The sequence below is a fragment of the Vanellus vanellus genome (assembly GCF_965231255.1).
Source record: "Vanellus vanellus genome assembly, chromosome: 7".
Taxonomy (NCBI): Eukaryota; Metazoa; Chordata; class Aves; order Charadriiformes; family Charadriidae; genus Vanellus; species Vanellus vanellus.
The window spans coordinates 40,998,149-41,018,858 of NC_138912.1; the positions used below are offsets into that span (position 1 = coordinate 40,998,149).

Below are 20,710 nucleotides of genomic sequence, written 5' to 3' on the forward strand. Positions count from 1 at the left end.
AGACAATAAAGTGATACCTTTTAGTTTGACCCACCCACAATGTGTGAGCAAGATCGGACCCTTTTTATTTGGTTTACGGTTTGTTTCCCTACACATGGCAATTTCAACATTATAAGCAAATTTCCAGTTTAATTTAGCTATAAATGCAAAAATTAGTAATTATACAGTATATATAATTCTGCTTTCATGGAATACTTTATTTTAAATAAAAACATTTAAGACTGCCTACTGACCATACAATCAAGACAAGAAAGGCACTAGAAACATAGACAAATCTCTCTCTCCCAAGAAGCATTTTCTTTAAATTTTAACTCTCTATTCTCTGACATGTAAAAATCTTTTTAAATTTAATTTTCATACACATTTCGAAAAATAAAGTTAGGAAATACTTAGAAAATCACTTTACAACTTTTTCTTCTTTTTTTTTTTTTTTTTTTTTTCACTTTTTGACACAGTCACTGCAGATTCTACAAAATCAAGATTACCAAACCTTCCTGTGTCTATCATCTTATTCGTAGCGCGGTGCAACAGGTAGAAAGATTTCTCGATTTTACCCAAGGCAGGTATTTAGAAACCTTCATATAGTCATTTGCTAGAAAATGGCTTACAGCCCAATCTTTGGGGCAAGAGATATGAAAAGTATGTTTTCCCAAGAAAATAATATGCTTTATTCCCAGACGTGACTGGAAAGACCAGAACTTATGATATAAAAGCTTTCATTTATGCTGTCGCATCATATACAAAGGAACATGGTGATGGGTCAATGTAAATCCCAAATCTATTAACAAGAAATGTGTAACAGTGCATGATAAGTTAAATTTTCTTTATTGTTGTCCAACGCAGATCCTTTGGAGAGAAAAAAAGATCACAGTGCTTACCAGGTAACTGAATAGGTTAAGTCAAGGGAACTGTTAAAAGAAAGGGTTAGGGAGCAGTTGATTTTGTATTTTTTTTTATGGCATCTTCTCGTACGGAGTTCTTAGCACTTGGGACAGGTCCTTTCCCCCCCCAATTTTGTCCGTTGACACGCTGTTATGTGTCATTCACCAGCCGGCTGTATTTCACCTGCCTGCCCCGGTGCAGCACCGGCCAGGAGAAGGGCCAGTGGTAGGAGCGAGGTACAATTCCTTGGACATTCTTTTCAAAGTACTGGAAGGGCTTGTACCACCAGACCCTTGCAAGGAGGTTAGTTTGGGAAGCTTCTTTTAGCACCTGCATAAAAATAATCCGAAAAAAAGAGAATTACAAAAAGGCACGTCACTTACTCGCGAGCTACTTTTCCACAGCCTCCCTGCGCACACCAAACGCTGCTCCCGGACGAGGCTCACCCTCACTTCCAAGACCTCAGCTGTTCAACGGTCCCACCAGGAAAAGAACGAACAGCCCAAAAGATCAGTCTTCTCCTCTCCTTTGGGCATGAAACCCAACCAATCCAAAGCGCAGCCGTTTCCATACATACCTCTGAAATTACACGTAGCTCAAGAATCACTTCAGAGCCCGGCTGCATGCCTACAGGGCAACGAGCAAGGCATGCCTCAACCCATCCAGAGGAGGTAACAAACCCTGCCCTGCCCTCCACGTGCTCTCAAACCCACCCTTTGGCTTCTCCTAGCCGTGGGCAAGCCACAGCTGAGACACAAGGAGTGGGCAGGCACCGAGGGAGTTATCCAACTACCCTGCCGCACGTTTGCAACACCAGGGCAGGGGAGCATTTTATCAGCCCACCGGAAAGCGTGAGCATGGGGCTTGTACGCTAAGCTTTCTTTCCACGGCATAAACTCACACGTAAAACATACCCACTTTAGCCCCAGTGGGCTTCTGCTTTTAATTTTAAGGTCAGACACAAGCTACAGCCCTCTGAACTTGGAGCAGCACCAGGAAGGAGATGCACGCTCAAGTAAGGATCCAGGGATCGGCATTTCCCAACATCTCAGAAGCTTAGGGAAGCAATACTTAGCCATCTTCTGAGTCACATCATGCAGCAAAACGGGTACATTTCCATACAGTAAGGCAAAGGGCTTTCTGAAGCAAGTCCTCCTTAACACTCGAGGCAATCGTGACTTCAGTAGCTTCAAGTTTGGAAGCACAGCCACTCAGCACCATTGTTTTGACAGAGCCCAGAAGCAAAATCAAAGCATGGAAGTCAGCCTGGTGCTGTATGACAAGAGTTAAAGTCTGGGCACAGATTGCTATCAAACACAGTGGTTCCCAAACTGATTGAACATCAAAGTGCATTCTTTGTAATTAGGCATTTGGTGGGAAAAACATACCACAGAGCTTGACTGCGGTGTATTGCTTCAAGTAGCATCAAAACCACTGGAATAATATGACACAGTGCCTAGAAGACCCCGATATGATCTCAAAATCTGTACCATCGCAATATTCACTAATGTCCTATCATCATAATAGGTCTGTCTTAAACATAATTAACTGCAGTTATATGCAACAGAGAAGCCAACCAGCCAACTGGGCCAAATTCAGAAGGACTTCAAAAATGGAGGTTACACAGTAGAAGCAGAGGCCTGCCTGCCTGCAGGTAGACCTACAGATATTTTTGCGGCCAAGACAACAAGATGAACCCAACCAGTGATGGCTCCTTCCTTCCTGCAAACCCAATGTGAGGAGGGAGAGAGAGGGACGCTCCACAAGACACAGGTGAGTCCGCTCCTACTCCTGCAGAAAGGCCCAAGGTAAAGCGTGGACATTCATCCACCCCCACGCTACAACAAACGGTCATGCAGATCCAAAGCCTGGGAGAAACTCACTTGCTGGTTGGCCATTGTGTGATACCACCAGAAAAGTCTTGTAGTGATGTAGTAAGCCACCACCACGTCCACAGTGTAGTGGTCATGAGCAAGGAGGATGCAGAACATCCCAACAATGCTGAGGGCCCAGCAAAGCCAGTGATACCACCAGAGTCGCCGTGGGGAATCTGGAAAGGACAAGCAGTGATTATTTCAAAGCGTAACGTTATCAGTGTGCAAGACTATTGCTGTAAGAAGCAGAGGACGCCAACTGCAATCCTGGGTGGGTAGTGCGGTGCCTGCATTAAGATTAAGAACAGGAACGCCAAGATGGCAAAGTAAGTACCATTCTCTTAAGGTGTAACTTAAAATTGTACTCAGGGGTAATCGATCCCGGGAAAATAGAAACGTTACGAAATCTTTGAGAAACAGGCCCGATACATAATGATATAATATAACCTGGTCAGTAAAATCAGATGATTTGTATTTCAATATTGATTTTACATAGGCGGCAATCCATTCCTTTTGCCTTTCACAAAAGATAAATGCATACATTATGGCCCGATTCTTGCAAAATGAGCAACGTTGCACTTAGCACGGCTCTCATCTCTCTCTAGACTAGGAGACACATAGTTGAAATACCATTCATCAGGCAGGGTGCAACGAAGGTTTCGATTATATTCTAAAGAAGCATTTTATTTAAAAAAAATAATTCAGACATCTATATGGTAATGTGTTTAATTTTGCCTCCAAAGTTTTCTTTTTCAGTAAACCCCATGTCTTTGAAGTTCTATTATTTTTATTCAGTTGAAAAAGCATGCATTTTTACTTTAGTTATATTTACCGACCAGCACAACAATAATTCTTCAATTAGCAACAGGAAATTCCACATGAACCATAACCAACTTACACTCTTTGATAAATAAGTATGTAAGAGTTAATATGACGGTGTGACCGCTGTACAGATAGTCGCCACACATGTTGTGGGATCCTGTGATGGACAATCCACCACCAGCAATCAATTTCATTATCCTTCGCAGATGAGATTCCCAGTCTCCAAAAAGCTGGTGGAAAAATAAAACACAAAAGCACGGTAAAATATCAGCATTAACCTTTCAGAGTTTAAAGCAGTGATACATTTTCAGATACATGAAACCAATCTGTAAATCCACAGCTTTTTCCAAAAGCTAGCAGCACTTTTCTAGAGGGAAAAAGACTGGAAATGAGACAAAGGTTGACCTTAGGAAAGCCAAATTGAAGCAAACCATGTCCTTCTGGTGAGGATGCCCCTCTGCCTCCTCCCAGGTGACCAAAGGGCAGCTGGCACTGTCCCAGGACTTTGCTTTGCTGCTCTCAGCTCTAAACCAAGCCCAAACGTTAAACAAAACCACAAAGAAAACGTATGCTGTGGGACACGCACAACCAGAACATACTGAGCACCTCCGGGACCCAACAGGAAGCAGGAACCATCTGCGCTCAAAGGAACAGATCAATGCATGTGGCTACATGTGTGCTGCATCCTTACCTCATTTTTATAAAGTTTTAAAATCCATAGTAACCATTTACCAGTCACAAAGAAACACAGATTCCCCTCTCACCCCCCAACTGCCCATTATAGGCATGTTTTTCTTTTACTTTAATAATTTCCGCTTCTTAAAGCGAGAGCGAGCTTTAATTTCTGACAGATTTCAACAGGGTCTTTGCAGCAATTAAACATTTCCTTACAAAACATTAAAATGCTCCCCAAAGCCCACTCTTCACAATCATATATAACTCAATAAGGTGTTGAGAGGTTATTCTTTTATTCTTTTCCCACCAATATATTTATAGGTTTCAGGAAAGCCCAGCTAATCATCTTATCGGGGCAACAGAAGAGCACAATGTGGGCTTGTCTTTACTCGAGTAATGAAACGGGACTTGCCAACGCTGTAAATTTCCAAAAGTGGCAGATTTACTCACTTCAGCCCATAAATAACTGTGTTCTTTCTTTTTTAATTTCATAATGGTTGACCGATCAAACACAATGTTGACTCCTCTCCCACTCACTTCTCTTTACAAAAGACCTCGGTGCCTCCAAAAGCCACACGTGGCGGCACAAAGCCGTTGAGCCGTGTGTGGTAGATATTTCACAGAAATTATGTTTTGCCCCGCCTTTCGCCTGCTTAAATCAAGCTATAGCACAAACAATGCCAGGAAGGGCGCAGAGATGAGCTGCTATGGAGAAAGAGCACTTGTGTCTTGTTCCTTACCGTAGAAGTCCAATCTTTTAGATCGCATTTCCCCACCACAAAGAGCATGTTGCAGTAAGGGCCACGCTCGCATGATATGAGATGGACGCAACACCATCATCCCTGTCCCATCTCCACTCCAAGCACCCGAATTACCCTTTGAGGCTGACTACAAGGGTCTTGCCCAAGCGCCTCTGCCTCAGTAGCCTGGTTTCAGCCACGGCTTTCGCAAGCCCATTTTATTCCTTGGCACAACAAACAGGAATCATTGCTAGATTGGGGAGGAGGTGGCAAGTCTTCGCGCTAACACAATTGCAAATATACACACAAGGACAAACAGCTGCAAAGGAGACAAGAGTTTCACCAGCCTCAGAAAAGTCTCTTTGGCCCATTTTCAAATACAAATCATACTTGGATTTGACACACTGAGGTGTTTAGAAATGAGTCACACGTGCCACCTCTGCAGGCTGAACACCTTCGACGGCTTCGGTGGAGACAGAAAAATGCTGATCGTGCAAATCGGTTGAAAGTGCTAGAGAAATTGCGTAGGTTAGCACTTCAAAAAAAGGGTGGGAATGCCTATGCTGCCCGAAAGTAACTGTCAACACCTTCCCTGAGAGGGAAGCTGATGATCTGCAGAAGGACATCCCCGTCAGGCCAAACTGGTATTTTCAAACTAGTAACAATTATTGAGAAAGTGTTGCTCACAGTTTTGGTAACAGCAGGACAAGGGGGAAAACACAGAGATTAAAATATGGAAAGGCAGGCAGAAGTTTACCTTTGGAGAACACTTGAAATGCATGCCAGGTACTGGGAGTGTAGTCACATACATGGTAATACACCGATACAGGTATAGTGTGCCAACTATACAGAAAAATCTTCTGCTAATTATAGACCTAGAAGAAAGAAGAAAAGCAGGTCACACAACGCAAACAAAATATGCAAAAGGTAAACAAAATAAACTACCAACTGTTCTCCATGCTTTTGAAACTTGTGACAGCATCAGCTGACACCGGAGAATATGGAATTACTTAACAAATATTCCCACGCTTTACAGGTCAGAAACACAAAAGCACATCAACTAACATTACCCATGAAGGTGACTACGGTAAGTATAAGGATTAGAATACAAAAGCCTGTGCAGGTTTAGTGTTGAAGATGTTAAAAGGGATTTCATGCCCCACGCTCCACCATTAGCTTTGAGCAGTCACTCATTTTCTGTTCAAAGCAGGGGATAAAGTTACAATATTTTCATTATAAGATGAAAAGGAGTACGTTTATTTCAGCTGACACACACATTTAGTAATTACAAAGGGATGCTCGAGAAGAAATCTCTTGTATGACCCAAACGAGTGAGAACACATCTTTCCTGAACAGCATTCAAAAGGAAACAATTCACGTCGGCAACAAAACCTCCGAAATACAGCTTTAGAGCTGCACTGGCTGCAGGACGGGGTGTTTTCACAGGAAGCTGCTCTCAAGTCAAGCAGCCATAGCTGAAGCTGCCTGCAAGTTGCTGACATATACAGAGAGGGCATTTTTGGGGTACCGTGAGGCAAAACCAGCAAGAGCACACGGGGTAAAGAGCTGCAGCTTCGACTCGGGAGTGACAGATGCCCCCAAAACTGGCCGATTGAGTTTCACTGCTACGTACCGGCTAGTAACAGCACAAGGAAAGAGCTGTGATGATTAAACCTCTTCTGGCACATCCATCAGGATGGGAGGCACCTCCATCCGCGCTCACATAGAGCTCAAAGAGAAATCACTGCCAGCATTACAAAAATATCAAGGGCAACTCCAGACACAGCAGTTCGCAACCTTAACAACATCAACCCTTTGTGTCCTGCTGGTTACAGACCCTGTGGGTTTCAGCTGATTTTAAATCATTGTTATTTACAATTATGATCAGTCGGGGTATACAAGGGTTACAACACAAGCTCCGTGTTCTGGCTTTCATTTGTTGCTATTTTGAAGCGTTTATTTTTTAAAAAAATAGTATTTCTATCAAGGCGAGCTCTTTTGAAGCTCAAAAATCAGCCATCTTTTATTTTAATAGCTTTTGGCAGAGTTATTAAACTGTAGTGCTCCACTCTCGGAGGAGTATGACTTTGCAGTGCCAGATCAATAACAACGTGTGTCTTGATTTATCAGAAAAGCTTCAACTATTACAGTGTAATGCATTTTGCACTCAAATGCTCGTTGCTATTGAAACACACTATTTCATATTTTTTCTTCCCCCTCCCAGTGTAAGCACGAACAAAGCTGGGAGTTAAAAATTATACTTTATTAATGGAACCCCACGGACTAAAATTTAAGAGGGGAAGGCACCATGCCATTGGGGCAGTGGTTTTCCTCTGCGTTTCGTATGGGGACTTCTTTATTGGATCACCCTTCCAAGAAAAAATCTCACACTTGTTCGTGGCTTTTATAACCAGGCGTGAACTTGCTTTGCTTTATAACCCGGTATAAAGACAAACAGGGGGGTTGGGGATTAAAGAAGGAGCAGCACCGTAGTTCGAGAGACTGAAGAAGCGACAGTGTTTTATCGAGCACTGAACTTCTTGGGGTTTTTTAATTAAAATTACCCACAAACCTACTTGGTTTGATTGGATTTAACATATTTGAGCTTAGGAAAGCCTGCATCAAAAGTTCTCTGTACCGTAATACTAAAAAAAAATAAAAATGTAAGAAGCCTCATATTTTCCCTTCTCAAAAGAATTTGTGCATGTGTGATCACGATCCAGCCAGCAAGTACAACCTTTAAGCTTACTACTGGCCAAGCCAACTTTTATGACAACTATCCAGACCTCACCTAACATGGGTAGCGAGCAAGCTGCTTTTTCAATCCCATGAGCGTGCAGGCTGAATCAGATGTCAAGCATGGAGGAAAACCAGCATTGTACTACTCCCAAAACATCTGGGAATGATTCCCAGAGAAGTTAATTCTGCCTTGGCAGTTCGCCTGGACTCCTCGAGCTCCCCACAGTATCTGCGGAAAAAGACTTGGGCAGCCCAGAGTCCCCAGCCAAGACCTGCACACCCACCCTGCTCCTGTTTTCTGGTGAGAAACCAACCCAACGCCATGGACAGTATTCTCTACAGATGTACAAAGAAAGCTGTCACTGATTTCCTTGCACCAACTCTAGTGCCTTGCCCCGAAGCCAGCCAGAAACTCCAGTCTCTACCTGAAGGTAAAATTAATTTTCAGGCAAGAAAGCGGTACCAGGGGCCAAGGGAAACCCCGCACTGAGGTTAGCTGGACAGACACAACCAACACGCTCTTCCATTTTGGCCTCAACTTTGCAGGCCAAAAACGACATGTAGGTCCTATTCAACGTCATCATGTGATCCCTGGACTAAACAGGGAAGACCCAAGTCAGCAGTATTATGAATGGCATATCTCTATCACCCTTCACTGCTTGAGAGAACAGGCTCAGCTTGGATGAAATTAGGTTATTGGCAAATAATTGATCTGCTAGGACAAGCAATAAGAATTTCACTGCTTGGCAAAGAAAAGTGTTTCAGAAAGTCCAAAACTATGAAGTTGCCCCCTTCGGTCAAAGGTTCAACTCAGCCACTGGCTGCAATTCAGCCCATGGGTAACAACGCTGCTGGCTCATCAGTGACCCTGAGCTTGCACTTGGAGACATCCATGAACGGTATCTCCGTCATCTGATTAGGCAAAGAACCAGGTCTCATCCTGCCCAGCAATCACCTGGCTTCACGTCTTATCCTCACATCTCAAATGGAGTGTGGCAATGGCAACCACTGACACCATCAGAGGTCAGAGAAGTGAGGAAGGGCTAGGCGGCTTAATTCCCTCTCTTTATTCTGGTATCAAGTTTCAAAGGGAGGTGATAACTCATGCCACAAAAGCAACTCAGCTCTTTTTATAGCACTTAGTGGCTCACCATCCAAAGCCACGACAATGAGGTCCTCCAGATAAAGCCACCTCACTGGGCTCCCATTCCCCTGAGCACCTCTCCCATTCTTCTCTTTCTGCTGTTCAGCGACAGCTTCAGCCTCTAAGCCTTCAATACCTCTGCTCGTTGACATTAAAGATGACTTTTGGTCTCCAAAGCATTGTGACCACTATGCACGCTGAACCAGCGCTGACCAGCTATTCCAGGGCTGATACTGGGAATGGAAAGCTCTGCGATTCCCAAACATCTTCCCTAACACCAGAAAGAGCCCTTCTAAAGCAAGTAAAAACGAACACACCAAAGCAAATGGAGACGGGGTTGGGGGGAATCTTCAGGTCTATCAACAATTCCAACACACTTTATCATCAACTCAACCCCTGTCTCACTGCTTTGAAATCTCCAAGGATCTTATGGATTCTGCTGTTCTCTAATCTAAAGACTGTGCTCAGCTCCATCACAGGGGGTTTGATCCCTCATATTGCCCTATTAACCTGACACCCCACTCTTGCGAGCAATCCCATGTCACCTTCTCTAGGTGCTTCCTTTGGTTTTGAACATTTATGCTCAGACACCCCAAGAAAGTGAACGGTCCCCCCCCTGTTCACCACAGGCAGCTGGAGTGCAGTTGGTGGCACTGCAGCTACCAACATAAGAGTGATGCTGAGGATTACACCAATAAACAAAACGAGAGGCCAAGCCGGAGTAAATCTTTCCTCCTGTACATATGTGCACATTAAAAAAAGCAATTCCAGGTTTTTTTACATTCCTATAACAACAATAAACTAACCATTCTAGAAAATTTCCTTTAAGGAATGCCACTCTGTAAAAGTGCACGACGGTTTTAAAGTTTCATCTCATGAAATACATTAAGTAGTATAAAATATCAGAAAAGATGAATAAACCATCATCTCAGTCTTGCGGATTACTTAAACCGGGCAAACAAGACCAGGGCTATTTCATAGTTTCTTAGGTAGGAGTTGGACTGTAACTTCTGCCTTTTGCCCAAACAGCCCACACAAACAGCAGTTTGCCTACGCCATGATATCTATTTCACTTTGGGGAACCAAAATCAGAAAAGATCACAAGAAGCTTCATTTTGTTTGGATGTAAACCAGTACCTGACCTCCAAAAGCTGTCAGCGGTATACCCTACCGCTTTGTTTTCAAAAGGTTTTACTTACTTGTATTTTAAGAGCAGCCACTGAACAAACCACAGTCCTACAAGGATCATGCCGTTGATTTCACAAATAGAAAAAGCCCATTGCACCCGATCAAAGCGATCAAAAAATGCATCTGGTAGGGGAGGCTGCACCTCCTTGGGAGGCACTCGTTCATGAACGACTGAGATAGTCACTGTGGTAAAGATGAAACAAAAAAGTGCATAAATAAAAGCCAGGAAAGTCTTGCCCCATTCCATAGGATACTGCGAGCGCTCTGGCTCTGGCATGGGGATCTTTATCATCTCCTTCTTATACCCATTTGGCATCCCATTCAGCTTCATTTTACTGCTAAAGCCATTCTCGCGCGCCGTGTCGCTAACACTGCTGCGGATGTGCCCATTGACGTGCCCGTTTTTGTGAGCCTCGATGTGGTGAGCCATTTTTAAAGTTTCAATCATGTGCAATAGCCGCTGTCCGCTGTCAGAAGACACCCGGGAGAGCGGCGTCTTCTTAAAATCCTCCTCCGTGAGGTTGATCAAATCCTGCCCAGTGAAGCTCTTCAACGGCTCACAGTACTCCGGCACGGCATTTTCCGTTAGCCAATTCGTCACCTCCTCGGGTGACCAGAGCACCACTTCTTTCATCTTGCCAGGCAGCTGGGGCAGTCTGATACCGATTTTAAATTGGGCAGCAGTCACTGCGACTCCAGCGCATCGGAAAGCTCCTCCTTGGCTTCATCTTGTCCGAGCAAACAGTTTGGCAAGAGGCAAGTCCCTGTCTCTAACCGTCCGATACGAGCATCCAGGCGCTGTGGCAAGCATAGGAAACGGTTCACTTCATATTCGCGTTGGCATTCTTCTTCCTGAGGAGGAGAAAAAGCCAAAACCAGTCATTAGGACGGCATTTACCAACAGTTTGCGATTCCTGTTGAAAGATAAAATTACTGCAAAATAATAGCAGGACTCTGGCACAGAAGAGACTAACTGATTTGAGCTCTAGCCTTGTACACACAGCACTGTCCAAGCTACTGATTTCTCAAAAGCTTTAACAGTCTTGTATTATAAACACCATTTTGCAGCTGTGGGAAGGACTCCTTCCTGCTCTATATTTGAGAAATTTTCTATTACTATGCAGCTCTGGTCCACAGCCAGTACCCAAACTCCACTTAAAGTCATTCAGAGCAAACGTTTAGCGTTATTCACGTCACAAACCTGCTCTCCCCCTTACAGACTGGTATATTAACGCAATGTGTTGCACCGAGTTATGAATAGGAAGCCTAACTTTTGCTCTGCAAGGCAAAAATATCTAGTGTACCACAAAAAGCACTTTTCTACAGGTCAGCAACAGCAAAAGAAAAATAGAATTATGTAGATAAGCAAGGTTATATTCTCTGGGGCAAAGCATCAACAGGAAAATCAATACCCAAACAGGTTCCCCTGAAAATAAACCAAAGCATTTAGGTTTGCAGGACTCCAGCAGATGTTTAGCAGCTCTTCAAGGTAAATTTTACCGTTTCCATGGCATACGGCTACAATTCAAATAAATGTTTGTCATCAGCTAAAAAAAGAACCAGTAGAAAGAGGAAACTTTTTTAAAAGAAGACAAAAAAAAAAAAAAAAGGAACTAGGTAACAAACGTCTACACCCAATTATTTACAAATATAGCTTAGAAAGCTTAAAAAAGCTGATCGCTTCCAATAAAGAAATTAGAGAAAAGCTGGTGTTACTCGGTGGAACCTCTTCCTGCATTCTCGAGACGTGAACAACTAAATGCTCAGCACAAGGCGGCGATCACATGGCAGTGAACGCCACCAGCAAATTCCCAGGTTTGAGACATTTATTCAACGAACAAACAAATAAAACAAAAAAAGGTCTTCCCCAGAGCAAAGAGAGGAAAACAGTGAGACCCCCTGTCTCCAGCCTGCCGTCCCACCGAGCAAGCCTCTCCTGCAGGAAGCTGCGGCACCGTGAACGCAAAGTGCTTACAGAAAGTAACAGCACGAGGAAAACACACTTCATATTTTCCAAAGTCATATCATGCCTTTATCAGCTTTAAAGAATATTTTTAACCTCTTACAAGCTACCAGATGTTTGTGTTTCATCGCAGGGAGCAAAGTTGCCACTGAGAAAAGCCAAAATAATCTATGCTACTGGCATGATTTGAGTAGAGGATACAGAGCTATCCTCCTACACAAAACACAACCGTGCTGCCCATAAATATAACTTCTGACCTCAAAACTGAGCAAGAAACACAAGGTACAGTTTTAAATCCATTCCTCTGTGGAATGAACTGGTTCTGGTGGCTGAGAAGAGAATAAGCTTTGGACGGAAGACGGGCGGTACTTTGCGTACAGAACCTCTCGCTTGCTGGGCACACCACGGACGCGCACGTATTTAAGTCCATGGAGCAAACAGGGATGAAGATGAATATTCCCCCTCACAAATATCTGAGCTGTTTTAAAACAACAGAAGAGAGGATACAGGTCTATTTTCTTTCTCTCCTTTTTTTTTTTTCTTTTCTTTTTTCAGTGGGATTATATGTACTGAGGAAGGCTTTTAGCCGTGGATCACTTCATTATTCAAGTTGTGTTTAGCAAATTGGTATTTAGTTACACAGCTCTGAACATGGAAAAAAAAGGACGGGTTGAATTATGCATGTTAACCCACATTAGAAACTCCTACAAGACTTTAACCGAAGGAGAGCAGCTCAGCTCTCCGTCACATTGGTCTCCGCCGCACTCACTGTCGTCACGTTATCACAGGGCACCTGCAATCCTGGACCTGGCACCAGCCGTAGCACAAAGCTTAAGCGTGAACCCTTCATTTACTCCATGCCGGGGACAGCTGGTGTTACCACCAGTTATGGGAAGCTCTTTTGCCTCCAGCTCCCCGTTTGGCCTCAGTCTGCGCATTAAGGGCGATGTCAGCCTTGAGCTACCTCGTTTACTAACGCCTGCGGCTCGACTCGCTCACTGCAGGCCAAGGAGATGGAAACGCCATGGCTTTTTTGACGTCCACAATATTTCAGTGTCGAGTGATGCATCAGTGATTCGCAACTCAAGGAATCGCTGTCTATGCGAAGGAAAACACAACACACCCTTTCACACTTGTCCTAGAGTCAAAACTCAAGTTGAAATCCATGAGATGCAGCACCAGAAACTGCACAACTAATACTAACAGACTTCTCTCGCTGCTGCCGAGGGTAGCGCCTTACAATCTTGATAAAGCCCAAGTTATTTGTTAATCCCTTTCCAACACCTAGGCTCTTCGCCTGCAGCAGGACCTCATTTTCCCATGCCATTTAAGTTACATCAGTCACCTTTCCAAGTTTTGCTTTACAAATGCAGCACGGATTTGGGGTTGTCGAAGCACTCCGTGTACACCACAAGGTGGGGCAATATTAAACCTCTGCAATTTTTAACGCTGGAGTGACTGCATCGCAGTTTCCCAAACCACTTAGAGAGGAGGAAAGTACCTTTAACCTACATGCTCCCGACATACCAGTCTTTCTGTCCAGCCCCTGACAACATACTGCAAGCCTCCTGCATGCTTAAGGATTCGGGATCCCAAAGACACGGTGCAAAGGGCTGTGTTCATCACTGTTCAGCAGCCTGCAGCCAACCTTCAAATTATATCTCCTTCCTTACCATGCACATACATTTCCCCCTGCCACGGCTAAGATGAGCTTTTTACATGAGCTTTTTGTGTCTTTATGGAATATAAAATATAAATATACCCCCTAAGAGTCTTTGTCGGCTCTAAATGAGAAATCTTATCTCATGCACAGAGGCACACGCTTTCACCCCATCTCGTCCTCTGTGGATGGACGGACAACGATGGCATGGGGTTCACCAAGGAGCAAGAAGTTACTGAGCAGAAAGCTTCAGTCCTCCCAGATGAGGTTTCCGGGAGCACAAGCGCAGTGGTGGCCAGGCGCAATCCCAGCCCGCTGCTATCGCACCACCAGCGTGTAAATCACTATAGAGCACCTTCTGTAAAAGCAGAGTAATCGATACACTCGGGAAGAAGGCTTAGAGGAAAGGTAATACTCTGCCAAGGATGCAGGCCACGGAGTCGTTTTCGTTGAGAGTTAAAACGAGGAAAACCAACTACAATTTCTAATGAACACCTATCATTCAAACCTCTATTTCACAGCCTGTCTAATGGGGGAAGAATTGGCAAAAAAGCTTCTTTATTAACACCTTTCAGCTTGTCACATTAAAAATACCTCATTTTCTATCGTGGGTTCACAAAAGCTTGATCGGGTGAGGTTTGCAGAAACGATATGGGAGACTACTAGCCCTCACTGGCCCCCTCGCTTCCACAAAAAGTCTTCTCCTGGTCCAGAAAAGCTGAGGACAGAAAGCGGGGACGGGCATCAGCTGCTGCCTGGCCACGTGCACTGGCTTAGCTTTGTGCCACTGCCCCAGCTTGTATCCGATAACAAATTATAAATAACAATGCCATTATCATCATAATACCAAATGCACTATGATAATGACGCCGTGTAAAACTGGTGTCTCAAAATACCCGCACCACAATACCAACCAGGATGAAATAACTCCAGCAAGGGCTCCCAGTCTCCACCTCTTTGTATTTACATGGCCTTTTTTCTCCTGCTCCCAGCAAACACTAAAGCGCTAACTCAAAACTTTCAGATCCTTTCCCAACAAGGAGTATTTCCCACCACCAGTTCAATCTGCCCATCTGGGGGTTGTAACACCATGACCACGGCCACTCTAGTGGGTTAAGCAAGTATTTGAGAACACACCACATAATCTTGCATATCAAGACCTGTTCTCTTTTGCATCGTCTGGCAGAGATGCGGTTGGGTGTAAGAATTGAACGTGGGAGCATCCACCTCTTTGGTTAAAGGATGAGATCATCAGCTGGCTACACCTCCACATGTGACTTGGCAGTCAAGGTGCAGAAAACTGCCATTTTCTGTCTCTAGGTCTGCCTGGAGGATAGCTAAGAACTCACATTGGACATCACTGCTTCAGATTTTGTTTTAAAGTCCATGGGCTCACCGCTGAGCGAGCGATGGACATTCCCCAGGCAGGCAGCACGAGACTTTGTCTGGGATGGTTACAGGGTCCATGGAGCAGTAACCTCCCTCCACAGTCCCAAAGCTGGCTTACAGGTTAATGCGCCATTCCCTATTTTCTGGAGAAACTGTCTGTTTATGGCCTGGACAGGTGCACATTTCGCTGGGTAAAAAAAAACAGCTGGATGGCCATGCCCAGAGAGTGGTGGTGAATGGAGTTAAATCCACTTGGTGTCCAGTCACAAGTAGTGTCCCCCAGGGCTCGGTGCTGGGGCCAGTTCTCTTTAATATATTAATCAATGACCTGCATGAGGGGATCGAATGCACCCTCAGTAAGTTCGCAGATGACACTCAGCTAGGCGGGCGTGTTGATCTGCTTGAGGGTAGGTTGGCTCTGCAGGGGGATCTGGACAGACTGGACCGATGGGCCGAGGCCAATGGTATGAGGTTCAACAAGGCCAAGCGCCGGGTCCTGCACTTGGGTCACAACAACCCCATGCAGCGCTACAGACTGGGGGCGGAGTGGCTTGAAAGCTGCCTGGCAGAAAAGGACCTGGGGGTGTTGGTGGACAACCGGCTGAGCATGAGCCAGCAGTGTGCCCAGGCAGCCAAGAAGGCCAACAGCATCCTGGCCTGTATCAGGAATAGTGTGGCCAGCAGGACTGGGGAAGTGATCATCCCCCTGTACTCGGCACTGGTGAGGCCCCACCTCGAGTACTGCGTTCAGTTTTGGGCCCCTCACTACAAGAACAACACTGAGGTGTTGGAGCGTGTCCAGAGAAGGGCTACAAAGCTGGTGAGGGGTCTGGAGGACAAATCTTATGAAGAACAACTGAGGGAACTGCGGTTGTTTAGCCTGGAGAAGAGGAGGCTGAGGGGAGACCTTATCACCCTCTACAACTACCTGAAAGGAGGGTGTAGAGAGGTGGGGGCTGACCTCTTCTCCCTGGTGACAAGTGATAGGATGAGAGGAAATGGGTTCAAGTTATGTCAGGGGAGGTTTAGATTGGATATTAGGAAAAAATGTTTCACTGAAAGAGTTATCAAATGTTGGAAGAGACTGCCCAGGGAGGTGGTGGATTCGCCAACCCTGGAGGTGTTTAAAAAAAAAAAAAAAAAGGGTAGATGTGGTATTTGGGACATGGTTTAGAAGTGGTTTTTGTCAGGGTAGGTTAATGGTTGGACTTGATGATCTTAAAGGTCCTTTCTAACCTCAGCAATTCTATGATTCTATTACCTCTAAAGTTGCAAGCAGGAAGCATTAATGTCTTGCAATTAACACTGACAAGACAAAACCACATGCATCTAAACCAGCACACTGAAGACCCCCAAAACCAGTTTGTTCATCTCCCATCTCCTCCTAAAGCACTTTGAAACCCGACCGAAGAAAACCTAAGTCTTCCCAAATCGAATCATGCCTTCCTCATGTTTGTACAGTGCTTTTATTCTCTAAGCGAGGACTTTTGCTGCCAAGGCAACAGTCACTATAGAAATCAGTAAAATAACCAGCCGTTTCAGAAATGGCGACTGAGCTCCTCACCAGCGGTGGGTGTGTGCAACACCGAGCATCCTTCCCAAATGCCCTGGAAAAGTTGAGATGATAAAACCATTAGTTTTAAAAAAAAAAAAAAAAAAGAAGTGTTAAAATGAGTGAGTTCTAAGGGATAAGCAGAGTTTGAAGATAAAATAGTGACATTTTCTCGCTTGGAAAAACAAACGCCGAGATGCACACCGATTATGTGCACACACACGTAAGCAGGAGAAAAATCAACTGCTGTTAAGGACTGAAGTTTTAATGCTGTAGAAACCAACCCACAAGTGAATTCTCCCCAAGCCCCCCTGGTGAGCAGAAGTTACACGGTGAATGAATACTTCGGATGAAAGCCGAGAGCTCTCACCCTGCATTTTTACAGCACAAAACAAACTGTTCGTAACAGCAGGATCTGAGTCACTGCTACAGTCACCTCCTCTACGGGCATTTTATCATCACTAACAATAACACTCCGACACCTCAATAACTGGATGTCCTGTACTCGCAAAGCACCTCTCCACACCAATTTGCAATGAAAGGGCTATGCCTGCCACAAATTATGCGCTGGATATCACTAACGAGCTCTCAAGCAACGTACCAAATTGCTTCCCTCCCTCCAGGATAGCTTTGCCTCCAAACCCGAGATCACCGCTTGCAAGAGGCTGCGCCGCTAGCAAACAAGAGACTGCTGGCATTTTAAAAATGACAATAAAGCTGGTTTTGTGCTGTAAATAAGAATAAATGCAAATACAAAATAGCTGTAAGTATAAAACCGAGGCACAGATGGGCTCACAAGTTTCACAGAGCTCCGAGATAGGTTTCCAAGGTCGGTCCCAGATGGAAAACATTGTCCCGCGGACACAAAGTCAGAGCAAGCAGAATTACTACTATGAAAAGAGAAGCTGGGATCAATATGTGAAGCAACGCCCACATACCCTGAATAGCTACTTACGCAGCTTCAGAGAGAGAAAAGAAATAGCCTGCATACTACATAAATCCCCGAACAGCCCATTCTTTCTAAATTATTCTATAGGAAGAAGGAAAAAAAGAAATCCACTGTATATTTCCTATCCTAATTTAACAAAAAAAAAAAAAAAAAAAAAAGAAATGAAAATTCACTCACAGGCAGGGATGTCAGTATAACAGGTCTGAACCCAAGCCCGGAGTTCAGCGGGAAGGATTTCAAAATGAAAGTACTTGCATCAAATCTGAATAACCAAACAGCATCTTCAGATGGGAAATGCTGCTAGCGAGTACCTCCGCTACAAAAATGCATCACCTATATTGCGTGCATGTATGTGTATAGGTATATACACGCACACATTCTGTGCTAGGTGATATAGACACCTTTTCCTTCCCAACCTCATTAAGCCTCATCCCTTCGCTTCTTCATAGCCCGACATCTCTTTGCTCAACTTTCTTCCTCCCTCTTCTTCTTCCTGGGGTTTGGAAGTAGTTATGGAAACCAGCAAACACTCACAAGAAGGCTTCACCTGACCTCATCACTGGAGCGGTTGCTAAGAAGGGTTTTTGTTTTGACACTACGGAAATCCTGCTTCGAACGATCGGGGGGTGGAAAGGATGGGGTGGGGAGGACAAGTCTTGCCTTTGGTTTAAGTTACAAACTGTTATTTCAGACCAAAAAGTCTCCTCAAAGGCAGGAGGGAGAGCCAGGTGCCAGGACCAGAGCCCCAGCTGGCAGCCCCGGGGAACAGCTATGGGCTTTCCGCCCACGGCAGGGATAACCCAAGCACACAGCTCATTTTGTACTGCGTACCATAATCCTAACATCTCCATCCTAAAGGAATACCTGCAACAGAAGCCGAATGAATATTAGCTTAATTTTGCATGGCTGCAATAAGAAACCCACCTTCCAACTACCCGCCCCAAATACTTTTAGATCTGCGCAAGACAGATGCAAATAATGTTAATTGCAAAGTGCACAAAGTTAATTTGCACTGGGGGGCGGTGGGGAGGGTGGTGTGAAAAAAACCCACAACTATTCAACTCTTAAGAATATTATCCTTGAGAGAAAGCGGGCTGGTACTATTTCAGCCCTCCAGCCGCAAAGGTGAGTGCGAAAATATTAATGGATGGTCACAAATCCTTATAGACAGGTAATCATCTTCGACACCAGGATCTTTAATTCTTCAGCAGAGACTTCTCCAGCAGGACTCAACCCACCCACCGCATCAGTCACTTCTTCGCTATATTCAACCAAAAAAAAAAAAAACCAAATCCCCATGGACACCACACCACGCGCTGCATTCAAACCTTGCCCACCTGGTTTCTGGACCGAAGCACACCCTAAGTGTTTCTGGGCTCTGCGCTTGGGCAGCGGCAAGCTCTGACCGTCGTCTTCACCACAGCTAAACACACGTCTGAGTTACGCCTCGGGATCTGGGTCAGCCAGAGATAGGGCAGAGCTGGAAATAGAGCCCCGTGTCCTTGTGCAACCTCTGAGCTAACTCCGTTACTAAAGAGCACAAAACGAGACTTGCCTCCCTCTTCAACCTACCCAAATCTCCTTGTATTTATATGCACGCAACAGAAGACCTCTGAAGGGAAACAGACGAAACACTGAAAAGAGCAGAAAAAAAGTGGGTTTACCCCCCAACAAGGCAGAGAAATGGGGAAAGGATGGGGTAGGGCAGAAGGATGGAAACAAGAAAATAAGCAGAGACTACATGTTTGTGACACACTCCATATTTTAACTCTGTTAACCATGTTCAGGGTGTTTGGGGTTTTTTTGGTTTTTTTTTTGCTTTTTACCTACACTGAACACCTAAAAATCTTTTACTATTAGAAAGTCAGATTTGAGGTGAGCCTCTGGGAATTGAAGCAGCAAGAACTGTAAAAAAAAAAAAAAAAAAAAAAAAAAAAAAAAGTCAAAACAGAAAGGGAAGTTTTGCTTAAGGAAACTGAGGACAGTCTTGTGACTGATGGTAACGTGGCTCTAAAATGCATACGCCAGCGTATTTTGCCAAACCAGCCACGCAGATTAGGAAAAAGGAAGCCAGATGAAACTACAGTGAAAAATAGAGCCTTGCTGAAGGCTTAAATCAATTAATTGCCTTTTTTTTTTTTTTTTTTAATATTGGTGTTTGTTTCTGGAGGTGTATTAGACAGCATCCAGACCACAAGAGTTCCTTCCTCCAAACTACCTTTCCCTGAGTTATGACTGAAGCAAAAGAAAACTGAGTTTACACGCTCGGAATCCCAGCCTAGAATAATGTTTCCATATTTCATTAGAAATATAAATATTTTATTTCAAATACACTACTTTTGAAGTCCAGCACATGAGACCCAGATCAAAAAGACTCCAAGCCTCAAGAGTTGAAATATAAATATCTCTATATCTTCATGCAAAATGCTTTTCTCTGCATTTCAGCTGTTACTATTCATAAACCCACCCAAAAGGCACACCGCCGACATCATTAATTTTCAATCCTATTACCCTTGTAAAACAAACTAATTCCTTGGTTTGTCTTTATCAATTTAGTTTCATCTAACACATACTGATCTCTGGTCTGAAACACAGACGACCAAACATTCAAGATTATTTCTGGTATAAATAGATGTAATCCAATTTTTGAACACATATTCCTCCTCTTTCCAGCAATATCTGTTCAGACTTGTACCATAAATCAAATATTTAGATCTGGAAGACATATATCTGTATGAAGGAAAGGAATGCTCTTATTGCACATTTGGTCTAGAACAACCAGAAACCCAGGAAAGTCTAGAAAAAAAGGGGGGGGGGGAGCATTTTTGCTTGCCAATGAGTACAGTCTTAATGACGGGAACTTGTCTTACTAGAGCCAGATCTACTGAAAATTCCGATGAACCGCCCTGGCATCTTCCTTTTGCGGTTAACGCTACAAGCAAGAAAAATCTCTCTCGCCTCTCTTGCCAAACTTCAGCCACCTTTCCCTACTCTCTTCGCCACCAGTCACACAGATGCCAAATCTCGCTGTTCGCAGTGGAGATCTGCTACTGCTGGCGTCCAGCTTAATGGTAAAAACACACTCACGTTTATTCAGCAAAATCCAGTGCGGCTGGAGAGACGGAGAATCTCT

General features: G+C 44.3%; 1 protein-coding gene across 1 annotated transcript in view; it reads right to left on the reverse strand.

The window, feature by feature from the left end:
- Positions 1-409: 409 nt before the first annotated feature.
- Positions 410-20,710, reverse strand: part of SGMS1 (sphingomyelin synthase 1) — a 96,994-nt gene continuing 76,693 nt past the window's right edge. Inside the window, exons 3-7 of the mRNA XM_082486719.1 lie at positions 10,076-10,916; positions 5,751-5,868; positions 3,655-3,808; positions 2,766-2,932; positions 410-1,212 (exon numbers count right to left, since the gene is read on the reverse strand). Of these exons, the coding sequence (XP_082342845.1) occupies positions 1,033-1,212; positions 2,766-2,932; positions 3,655-3,808; positions 5,751-5,868; positions 10,076-10,698 (1,242 nt within the window). The 5' untranslated portion in view covers positions 10,699-10,916 and the 3' untranslated portion in view covers positions 410-1,032. The remainder of the gene's footprint in view (positions 1,213-2,765; positions 2,933-3,654; positions 3,809-5,750; positions 5,869-10,075; positions 10,917-20,710) is intronic.